Below are 12,275 nucleotides of genomic sequence, written 5' to 3' on the forward strand. Positions count from 1 at the left end.
TCTCAGAAAAGGTTGAGAGTCTGGGTGGATGGGGACGTGAAAGTATGCGTCCCTTAGGTCTAAAGAGACCATCCAGTCTTCCTTTCTGACCGCTGCTAGAACGGACTTTGTGGTCTCCATGGCGAACGTCTGCTTTGTGACAAAGACATTCAGCGCACTGACGTCTAGCACCGGCCTCCACCCTCCTGTCTTCTTTACCACTAAGAAGAAACGGTTGTAGAAGCCCGGGGATTGATGGTCCCGGACTTTGACTACCGCTCCCTTTTCTAGTAAGAGAGACACCTCCTGCTTCAAAGCTCGTCTCTTGTCTTCCTCTCTGTACCTGGGAGAGAGATCGATGGGACACGTTGCTAGAGGGGGTTTGCGTACAAACGGGATCTTGTACCCTTCTCTGAGCAGCTTCACAGATTGTGCATCTGCGCCTCTTGCCTCCCAGGTCTGCCAGAAGTTCTTGAGTCTGGCTCCCACTGCTGTCTGAAGAAGGAGGCAGTCAGACTCTGCCTTTAAAGGACTTGGTACCTTTCTTCTTCCCACGTCTCCCTTCGGCACAAGCACCTCCTCTGCTGGAGGCTCTGCCACGAAAGGGCGGAATGAATCTGGACGCTGGAGTGTCCATCCTGGGTCTTGACACGGAAGGCAAAGGGGTGGCTTTGCGGGCAGAGGACGCAACCAGGTCATGGGTGTCCTTCTGAATCAAAGAGGCAGCAATCTCCTTAATCAAGTCCTCTGGAAAAAGGCACTTTGAGAGGGGAGCAAAAAGGAGTTCTGATCTCTGACATGGTGTTACTCCAGCTGACAGGAAAGAGCAAAGGTTCTCCCGTTTCTTGAGGACCCCGGATACGAACGAAGCCGCAAGCTCACTAGATCCGTCTCGTATGGCCTTGTCCATGCAGGACATTATGAGCAAGGAAGATTCCTTGTCAGACGGGGAGATCTTCCTGCTCAAAGCTCCCAGACACCAGTCCAAAAAGTTAAAGACCTCGAAGGCTCTAAACACTCCTTTCAACAGATGGTCTAAGTCCGTAGGAGACCAGCATATCTTAGAGCGTCTCATGGCTAGCCTGCGGGGAGAGTCTACCAGGCTTGAGAAGTCGCCCTGGGCAGAGGCAGGAACTCCCAAGCCGAAAACTTCTCCCGTGGCATGCCAGACGCTCGATCTGGAAGAGAGTCTCGCAGGGGGAAACGTAAACGCTGTCTTCCCTAGGTCCTTTTTGGACTGCATCCAATCTCCTAAAACTCGTAAAGCTCTCTTGGACGAGCGGGCGAGGACGAGTTTCGTAAAGGCAGGCGCGGATGACTGCGTACCTGAAGCAAACTCTGATGGAGGGGAGCGTGGAGCCGCAGACACAAACTGGTCCGGATACATCTCTTTGAACAGAGCAAGAACTTTTCTAAAGTCCAAAGAGGGTTGCGTGGTCTTGGGTTCGTCAAGGTCCATATGTGGGCCATCAATGTGTGCCGCGTCGTCATCATCAGAGAGTCCATCATCTGAGAATTGAGGAGGAAGCGGCAAAGGAGTAGGAATCGGCTGGTCAGCTGAGTCCGGCAGCACGGGTGCACGCGTGACTGAACCGGACGCAACGTCATGGAACTGTTGCCCAGTCTGTGAACTGGCAACAACCATAGCAGCGCGGGGACGCATAGCGTCTACTCCAGACTGTTTAGTCTGATGTGGGCTAGCAGAGGTAACCACAATGGGTTGCGGAGGTTGACGCACCGCGTCAAAACAAAACAACTTAGACTGTTGTTGTACCTCACGAACGTCAACGGAAGGTTCCGTGCGTCGCTGAACGTCAACATGCGGCTGGCAGCGCATGGGTGGCGGGACTCTCTCAGCTGGAGTGCGGCCGAAGGTCGCCTCAGCGTCCACAGGACGCACAACCGTGGGTGGTTGTAGGCTAGAGGTTGGTGCAGCGTCAACCTTCTCCGCACGAAAGTCCTGCATCAATGACGTTAACTGAGACTGCATGGTCTGCAGCAAAGACCACTTAGGGTCTACAGGAGCAGGTGCGGCAACAGACGGTGTGACTGCCTGATGCGGTACCGCTTTGCCTCTCTTAGGAGGTGAGCAGTCGTCGGAAGACTGCAGCGAGTCCGAACTGACCCAGTGGCTACAACTGGGCCGTTGGACTTGCGCGGAAGGGACCGACCGACTTGCGCTTAAGAGGCCGCGAGACCTTGGTCCATGGTTTCTTACGAGAAACCTCTTCCGCAGACGAGGAATAAATGGGCTCTCTCGTCTTTGTGTGGGTGGGGCGATCTTGGGTAGATACGCCCGAAACCACGGAGGGAACGTCTGTTCGCTGATTAAAGCCTCTCGAACCCTTTGGTCGTACGACATTGCTTCTCCCCTGGGCTTGGGAGCTTGCAAGAGGTCCCGGACTGGGAGGACGACAGGCACGAACAGACGAACCCTCAAGCGCAACACTATCCACAACACTATCACTCACTTTATCACTACCCACTGCACTCTTACACTTCAGCTCCTTGACGTCTGCCATGAGCTGGTTGCGGTCACTAGCCAAGGACTCGACTCTCTCACCCAGAGCTTGGATGGCACGCATCATATCTGCCATCGAAGGTTCTTGAGTGCTAGAAGGGGGATCAGGAGCAACCACTACAGGGGAAGGAATAGGTTGTGGGGCATGAGGAGAGGAAAATTCAACGGAGCGAGACGAACTTCTCCTGACTCTATCTCTCTCTAGCCTACGTGTATATTTAAGGAATTCGATAAAATCGAATTCCGAAAGCCCAACGCATTCCTCACATCGATCTTCCAATTGACAGGTTTTATCCCGACAATTGGAACAAACGGTGTGAGGATCGATAGAGGCCTTCGGAAGACGCCTTGAACAGTCCCTAGCATTACACTTCCTGAATTTAGGGACTTGAGAAGGGTCAGCCATTTTGAATTAGTCAAAGGGGAATTCAAAAACTATCCAAAGTCATCAACAAATAATCCGATATCAACAAAAGAATGCAAGGATGTATTGAAGATAAAGCCTGCAAAGCGAAAGCTCAAAACTAGAAATGTGTACTTCACCAAAAAGATGTGAAAACCAATCCAGTTAGCAACAGCGAATTAGTAGGTCTTGCCGGTAGCACGACAGAGAGAAAATTGAGTTCTGTGTTTACATTGAGTACTGAGTACCTGCCCGACAGATGGCGCTGTTGATGTACACCCCCTACCTGCATAGCGATCGCTGGCGGATTTTGAACGTAGAGTTTTCTGTCGAGCAGCAGAGCTGCAGCTTATATAATCACCGGCTAAGTTTAATATTGAAAATTAAATCAACAACAAGCAATGGAAGGGAAACATTCTTTTATACATAACAGGTCAAGAGTAATTCTCCAGTTAACAAACTTTGACACCTCATGAGTCTCGAAGGGTTGATCTCTTCTTTCTTATAATCAATTATGAAAATTCTTGTAATATTTCTACTTTTTACTGGTACTGCTGTTTGCCTTTGTTTGCTAATTCTAGAGATGTGTATGTTAATACAGTAGGGATTCGATATTTTGGATTGACCATGGATTTTGTTATGTGCAGGACAATTGGGTTTACAAAGTTGGGGATCATTTACGATGATCTGCTTGAAAAGCAAGACAGGGATGGTTGGAGGAATCTGCTAAGTGCCATAATGCCTCACAGAAGCATTAGTTTCTTTTATTTAGAGTTACCAGTAATCAGTAACCTAAAAAAAGGTAATCAGCTAGGCTAAAGGATGTTCCTTTAATTTCTTACCTCCCATTCAATTAAGACACTTTATCTAAAATCAAGGAAAGACTTGGAGGAATGGGGTCAAGAATAAATTAGGAAAAGATTTTAAGATCCTCCACATTGGAAACCATGAGGATTCTGCAATACTACACATCCCTTCAAAAGTTTACCAATTGCCCCTGGGTGCCAAGGAACCATGCACACCTATCTTTCCACAAACTTACTTTTTTATTCAACAAGAATTTACTTTTAGAGCTACTGGCAATGCCCTGAGCCAGGAAGTAGACATAAGAGAACTTCTCCCAGGTTGGAAGGAATTTTTGTCTCCAGACATGTTCCCCATTGGGGTCTTTATGATGAATGTTGGCCGTTTGGTCCCTATTGTCCTTAGAAAGAAAAGTGGAGACCTGGAAAAGTTCTCAAACTTTGTCTTGTCCACGGATGGGAGATACTTTAGATTGGTGAATTTTGTGGACTCCCCTCCCACCTCTTAGTCAGGTATTGGTGGTCTAGTTAGTAACATATACTTGGTAGCTATATAACTATGAAAAGAGGCCTGGCAAATACTTCTATAGGGTATTCTGGGCTGTCACAGTCACCAGTTTCGGTCCGAATGTCTTGTCAAATTTCTCAGTTATTACATTCCCAAACCTACTAGCCTGTAGACACCCCAAACAGGACAGCCAGCTGTCTATTCTTTTAGAATGAAGACAAAACAAATGTCAAGACTTGATTTTAGATGAAAAAAGAAGCCTCTTCCTTTCAGCTACAAACTTTCCCAGTAAAAACTATCCAGAAACACTGGAGGTTGTGAGAGAAATTGGAAGCAGAACTTTACTCATATGAAATAAACTTAAGGTTTACACATTAGACAAAAAGGTGAGATCAGTCGTAAAAAAGAAGAGGTACAGCAAGTAATGAAATCCTCTCCCCTTTTTACAGCTGCATTTTCCCTGATCATTAACTGACAGGAGGCTGTTGTCTCATCATTGACCTTAGCCATCTGAATCAATTCCATGAGGAGATCTCTAGCTGGTTACAACTCTGATTTCAGTTTGTCAATCTAATCAGCCCCAAAAATCCAAATACAGTAGCCCCTTACTTTGGTAAAGGCAGAGAATGTGTTCCAATTGAAAGATTTTAAAAAGACAAATCATATTCAAAATATGGCACAATAACAATGCAAAACCATTTCCTCAAGAAACAGGTATCCTAAAATCTTGAGAGACTTTCTCTATATATTTCAGAATAATACCTACTGTATATCTTACCTGACATCCAATAAGTACACCACAAGCAAAGACTCTCTTCTTCAGCATTTTACTAAACCATCCTTTATACCAAAAATAACTAGCTGGCAAAAGGAAGACTGTGCCTATCAATCGACCCCATTGTCTATGACCATACTCCATCCACCATATGAACTTGAACTCATTTAATGACATGTCCATATTTTTCCTGCAAGAAGATAAACCCAGAATAAGATAATGGGAAAAAAATTCTTTAGTAAATTTGTAAGGGGACAATTCACAGGAGAAGAGGAAAATGAGCGATGATATGACATAAACGGTATACAGTATTACAGTTTGGTGATGAGATGACCCAACGCTTTTATAGATGTCCAAGACAAGTCAAAATCTTTGTACATACTGCTCATGGAAGTTTAGGAGGCTGCATTCCTTATTCAATAATAATTGTTATGTTGAGTGAATATAACCAACATATTTCATTCTTCAAATTAACAGACTTATTGATGGACAAAGAAGAATTAATTAGAAATAGTGGAAAAGATAAAAAAACAGTTACGGTAATGAATTTTATCACTAGTTTTCAGAAATAAAGAGATAGCATATACATGAGAACAAAACTTAATTAAAACACTAGAAGTTTAATAATAAAAACATGAAATACAGTTACTGTACTTACAATTTGTACTCTGGGAACTCCTTATACTGAGCAAATTCCTTTTCCCACTCTGCTTGCGTTAATGGAGGCTTTTTGCCAAACAGATGCCAGTCAGTCATGGAGAGTCCTGATTCAGTAAGACGAGTAAGTCCACCTAAGAAAACAAATTGTTCTTTAGTGCTAAAATAAAAATATGTCTAGAACAAATAACAATATACGGATATTTCCACACATAATCTTGTTTATTACGAAAAAGAATTTACCAACATATTAACTACAGTACAGATAAATACGACAAATATGTTATTTTTATTAATAAAATAAATTTTTGAATATACTTACCCGGTGATCATATAAGCTGCAACTCTGTTGCTCGACAGAAAAACCTACGGTCAAAATACGCCAGCGATCGCTATGCAGGTGGGGGTGTACATCAACAGCGCCATCTGTCGAGCAGGTACTTAGTACTCCAAGTAAACAAAGAACCAATTTTCTCCTCGGTCCACTGGGTCTCTATTGGGGAGGAAGGGAGGGTCCTTTAATATATGATCACCGGGTAAGTATATTCAAAAATTTATTTTATTAATAAAAATAACATTTTTCAATATTAAACTTAGCCGGTGATCATATAAGCTGATTCACACCCAGGGGGGTGGGTAGAGACCAGCATTACATGTTTACATTATTATGAGCTAAGTATTTTGTATTTCATTTTAGCAGTTATTCAAAATAACAAACATAAAATAAATAAGTACCTGGTAAGGAAGTCGACTTGAACAATTACTCTGCCTTTTTAAGTACGTCTTCCTTACGGAGCCTCGCGATCCTCTTAGGATGCTGAGCGACCCCTAGGATCTGAAGTATCAAGGGTTGCAACCCATACAACAGGACCTCATCAAAACCTCTAATCTAGGCGCTTCTCAAGAAATTACTTTGACCACCCGCCAAATCAAGTAGGATGCGAAAGGCTTCTTAGCCTTCCGGACAACCCAAAAACAATAATAAAACATTTCAAGAGAAAGATTAAAAAGGTTATGGAATTAGGGAATTGTAGTGGTTGAGCCCTCACCCACTACTGCACTCGTTGCTACGAATGGTCCCCGAGTGTAGCAGTTCTCGTAAAGAGACTGGACATTCTTAAGATAAAAAGACGCGAACACTGATTTGCTTTTCCAATAGGTTGCGTCGATTATACTTTGCAGAGATCTATTTTGTTTAAAGGCCACGGAAGTTGCGACAGCTCTAACTTCGTGTGTCCTTACCTTCAGCAAAGCTTGGTCTTCCTCATTCAGATGGGAATGATCTTCTCGTATTAACAGTCTGATAAAATAGGATAAAGCATTCTTTGACATAGGCAAAGATGGATTCTTAACTGAACACCATAAAGCTTCAAACGGGCCTCGTAAAGGTTTTTAAATAGAACTTAAGAGCTCTTACAGTGACATAAGACTCTTTCTAGTTCATTTCCAACCATACGATAAGTTTGGAATATCGAACGATATTGGTCAAGGCCGAGAAGGCAGCTCGTGTTTGGCTAGAAAACCAAGTTGTAGAACATGTAGCCGTTTCGGATGAGAATCCGATGTTCTTGCTGAAGGCATGAATCTCACTGACTCTTAGCTGTGGCTAAGCATATCAGGAAAAGAGTCTTTAAGGTGAGATCTTTCAGGGAGGCTGATTGTAGCGGTTCGAACCTGTCTGACATAAGGAATCTTAGTACCACGTCTAAATTCCAACCAGGTGTAACCAAACGACGCTCCTTCGTGGTCTCAAAAGACTTAAGGAGGTCCTGTAGATCTTTATTGTTGGAAAGATCTAAGCCTCTGTGACGGAAGACTGATGCCAACATGCTTCTGTAACCCTTGATAGTGGGAGCTGAAAGAGATCGTTCTTTCCTCAGATATAAGAGAAAGTCAGCTATTTGAGTTACAGAGGTACTGGTCGAGGATACGGATACTGACTTGCACCAGTTTCGGAAGATTTCCCACTTCGATTGGTAGACTCTAAGGGTGGATGTTCTCCTTGCTCTAGCAATCGCTCTGGCTGCCTCCTTCGAAAAGCCTCTAGCTCTAGAGAGTCTTTCGATAGTCTGAAGGCAGTCAGACGAAGAGCGTGGAGGCCTTGGTGTACCTTCTTTACGCGTGGCTGACGTAGAAGGTCCACCCTTAGGGGAAGTGTTCTGGGAACGTCTACTAGCCATCGAAGTACCTCGGTGAGCCATTCTCTCGCGGGCCAGAGGGAAGCAACTAGCGTCAACCTTGTCCCTTCGTGAGAGGCGAACTTCTGCAGTACCTTGTTGACAATCTTGAACGGAGGGAATGCATATAGATCTAGATGTGACCAATCTAGTAGAAAGGCATCTATATGAACTGCTGCTGGGTCCGGGATTGGTGAGCAAAATATTGGGAGCCTCTTGGTCATCGAGGTTGCGAAGAGATCTATGGTTGGCTGGCCCCAGGTGGCCCAAAGTCTCTTGCATACATCCTTGTGGAGGGTCCATTCTGTTGGAATTATTTGTCCCTTCCGACTGAGACAATCTGCCATGACATTCAAGTTGCCTTGGATGAACCTCGTTACTAGTGATATGTCTAGACCTTTTGACCAGGTGAGGAGGTCCCTTGCGATCTCGTACAATGTCAGAGAGTAGGTTCCTCCTTGCTTGGAGATGTACGCCAAAGCCGTGGTGTTGTCCGAGTTCACCTCCACCACTTTGCCTTGAAGGAGAGGCCTGAAGCTTTTCCAGGTCAGACGTACTGCCAGTAGCTCCTTGCAGTTGAAATGCATTGTCCTTTGACTCGAGTTCCATAATCCCGAGCATTCCCTACCGTCTAATGTCGCACCCCAGCCTACGTCCGATGCGTCCGAGAAGAGAACGTGGTTGGGAGTCTGAACAGTCAGGGGAAGACCCTCTCTAAGGTTGATATAGTCCTTTCACCAAGTCAGACAAGACTTTATCTTTCCGGAAACCGGGATCGAGACCGCTTCTAGCGTCTTGTCCTTTTTCCAGTGAAAAGCTAGATGGTATAGAAGAGGACGGAGGTGTAGTCTTCCTAGTGACACAAATTGATCCACGGATGACAGTGTCCCTACCAGACTCATCCACAGCCTGACTGGGCAGCGTTCCTTCTTCAGCATCTTCTGGATGGATAGCAGGGCTGGGGGCTGATCGTCTTGTTCAGCAACGTCCTCATCAGAGGGTTCCTCATCCGAAACTGATGAGGAAACGGCAACGGAGTGGGCAACGTCTGACTCGCTGAATCCGGTCGCACTGGTGGATGCGTGACGGAGCCGGACGCAATATCATGGCACTGCTGCACAGTCTGTGAACTGTCAACAACCATGGGTGCGCGAGGAAGTACAGCGTCAACCCGAAACTGTCTAGACTGTCTGGGTTGTGCAGTCAACACCCTACCGGGTTGCTGAGGTTGACGCACTGCGTCACAACAAGTCACCTCTGCTGGTTGTTGAACGTCCTGAACGTCAACAACCACCTCCGAGCGTCGCTTAACGTCACCGTGCGACTGGCAACCCACACTGGGTCGCATCGGTGGAGGAACCACCTCAACTGGCAGACGCGAGTAGGTTACCTCAGCGTTAACAGGGCGCACAACCGACCGGTTGGAAGGTTGTTGGCCAGAAGGAGGAACCACCTCAACTGGCAGACGCGAGTAGGTTACCTCAGCGTCAACAGGGCGCACAACCAACCGGTTGGAAGGTTGTTGGCCAGAAGGTTCTTCTCCGCATTTAAGTCCTCTATCAAGGACGCAAGCTTGGACTGCATGTCTTGCAGCAAAGCCCATTTAGGGTCTACGGGAGCAGGTGTGGCAACAGACGGGGTTAGCGACTGAGGCGGAACCATTTACCATCCCTGAAAGCCTTGTTATGTGTGACATAATAGTACAGCAAAACTTCAAAGGCTCGACAAAAGTTGAGAAGTTGACCTGTAAACAACATGGAGCGTCTCCTGGCTAGGCGCCAGGGCGAGTCTACCAGAATTGAGAAGTCTATCTGGGCAGAGGCATGAACTCCCAAGCCGAGAACTTCTCTCGTGTCCTATCGACTCTCGCTCTAAAAGCCAGTTTAAAAGAAGGGAAATCAAAGGCTGTATCCCTAAAACTCCTCCTGGTGCAAAAAACCAGTCGCCTAGCCAACGTAACGCTCTCTAGGAGAGCGAGAGAGCACTAGCTTAAAAACAACGGCTTTGAAGTAGCTAGGCCTAGTGTAAGTTCAGACGTTAGGCGAACGAGGAGCAGCAGTTACAAGATCCGGACGAAGATCCTTAAAAAATCATCATGATTTAATTAAAGTCCATAGGAGGCTAAGCAGCTTAAGGCTCCTCTCCAAATGACAGAGTCCTCAAGGGAATATCAGTAGGAGGGGGAACAGCACTTTCTCATCTACAGGAACCTTGTCCGATAAAAGCTAGGTTATCTCAGTGAGTCTCTCACTGGTGCATTAGTAGCAGACCAGAAGGCAACGTCATGTAACTGCTTGACAGTCTGTGAACTGTCAACAACTGAACTGTCAACCACAACAGGTGCGTGAGGACATACAGCACTGGTGCATTAGTAGCAGACCAGAAGGCAACGTCATGTAACTGCTTGACAGTCTGTGAACTGTCAACAACTGAACTGTCAACCACAACAGGTGCGTGAGGACATACAGTGTTCACTCGAGACTGCTTTGACTGTCTATACTGAGCAGTCAAAACAACTCTAGAATGCGGAGGTTGACGCACCGCGTCAAAACAAAACAACTTAGACTGTTGTTGTACCTCGCGAACGTCAACGGAAGGCTCCGTGCGTTACTGAACGTCAACATGCGGCTGGCAGGGTACACTGGAACGCATGGGTGGCGGGACTCTCTCAGCTGGAGTGCGGGAGAAGGTAGCCCCAGCGTCCAGAGGACGCACAACCGTGGTTGGTTGTAGGCTAGAGGTTGGTGCAGTGTCAACCTTCTCCGCACGAAAGTCCCGCATCAATGACGTTAACTGAGACTGCATGGTCTGCAGCAAAGACCACTTAGGGTCTACAGGAGCAGGTGCGGCAACAGACGGTGTGACTGCCTGATGCGGTACCGCTTTGCCTCTCTTAGGAGGTGAGCAGTCGTCGGAAGACTGCAGCGAGTCCGAACTGACCCAGTGGCTACAACTGGGCCGTTGGACTTGCGCGGAAGGGACCGACTTGCGCTTAATAAGCTGCGAGACCTTGGTCTATGGTTTCTTACGAGAAACCTCTTCCGCAGACGAGAAATAAATGGGCTCTCTCGTCTTTGTGTGGGTGGGGCGATCTTGGGTAGATACGCCCGAAACCACGGAGAGAAACGTCTGTTCGTTGATCAAGGCCTGACGAACCCATAAGTCGTTCGACATTACTTCTCCCCTGGGCTTGGGAGCTTGCAAGAGGTCCCGGACTAGGTGAACGACAGGCACGAACAGACGAACCCTCGGACGCAACACTGTAACACTTTGCGCAAATCACTTTATCACTTCGATTTTCTGTTTTGCACTGATTTCACTGAAATCGAAACTTTTACTGATTTCTACCTGAAACACGCAATTCTACCCTTCATAAAAAGGTAGTAATTGCGAAATCAGTCGTATAATGCAGCTCATTAATACTAGCAAAAAACAGAAAACATATATAAAGATAAAAAATTCAGTGGCTGGGAAAGAGACTAAACACTAGTTCAAATAAACTACGTTTACAATCTCTCACCGCACATAGCCTGGGGACAAGAATAAAACCCTGGAAACGTTTTACCTTCTTCCCCGTACAGCGACTAGGGCGGAGAGTAACACGAGAAAAACGTTACCCGCTTGAACGGAACGTTTTCTCTCCTCTCTCTCCCTCCGTCTCTATCTCTCTCTCTTTCTCTCTTGATTTCGCACCTAAGAGAAGAGCCCAATTATATATCGTCAAAAAAACATGTTATTTGACTAAAGGAAAAAACTGAAAGGTTTTCCAAATAAAAAGTTCCTTTAATTTAGAATTTAAAACATTTAAGCTAAGAAAGAATGAACGAAACGTCAGAATCGATTTACTCTTACTGCAAAGTGAAACCGTGATACACTCTCTCTCTATCGTAACGATAGAGTGCATGTTGAACGTCCTGAACGTCAACAACTGCGTAGTCTAAAAAACTAAACGTTAGTTCATCTTTGAAAACAGTACGAAGACTATCAAAGAAATTCTTTCATAAAACATTAAATTTAAAAAGTTTTAAATTCTTTAAAGGCTATATACGATATAACGGGCTCAACGTTGATTAACTTCGGTTCCAAGTTAGGACCGCCTACTATCAGGAAAGGTCGCATATAAACAAAACATAAAAATTTTATTTTTATTAGTAAAATAAATTTTTGAATATACTTACCCGATAATCATGTAGCTGTCAACTCCGTTGCCCGACAGAATTCTATGGAGGGATACGCCAGCTATCACAATACAGTGAACCCTCGTTTATCGCGGTAGATAGGTTCCAGACGCGGGCGCGATAGGTGAAAATCCGCGAAGTAGTGACAGCATATTTACCTATTTATTTAACATGTATATTCGGACTTTTAAAACCTTCCCTTGTACGTAGTACTGTTAACAAACCACCCTTTACACCCTGTAATGTACAGAACACTTAATGCATGTACTACAGC

At 45.5% G+C, this 12,275-nt stretch overlaps 1 protein-coding gene across 1 annotated transcript in view; it reads right to left on the bottom strand.

Annotated features, from left to right (window-relative positions):
* Positions 1-12,275, bottom strand: part of LOC137651204 (heme A synthase COX15-like) — a 72,794-nt gene that overhangs the window by 36,792 nt on the left and 23,727 nt on the right. Inside the window, exons 3-4 of the mRNA XM_068384360.1 lie at positions 5,648-5,780; positions 4,993-5,179 (exon numbers count right to left, since the gene is read on the bottom strand). Of these exons, the coding sequence (XP_068240461.1) occupies positions 4,993-5,179; positions 5,648-5,780 (320 nt within the window). The remainder of the gene's footprint in view (positions 1-4,992; positions 5,180-5,647; positions 5,781-12,275) is intronic.

Source organism: Palaemon carinicauda, chromosome 12 (genome assembly GCF_036898095.1).
Source record: "Palaemon carinicauda isolate YSFRI2023 chromosome 12, ASM3689809v2, whole genome shotgun sequence".
Taxonomy (NCBI): Eukaryota; Metazoa; Arthropoda; class Malacostraca; order Decapoda; family Palaemonidae; genus Palaemon; species Palaemon carinicauda.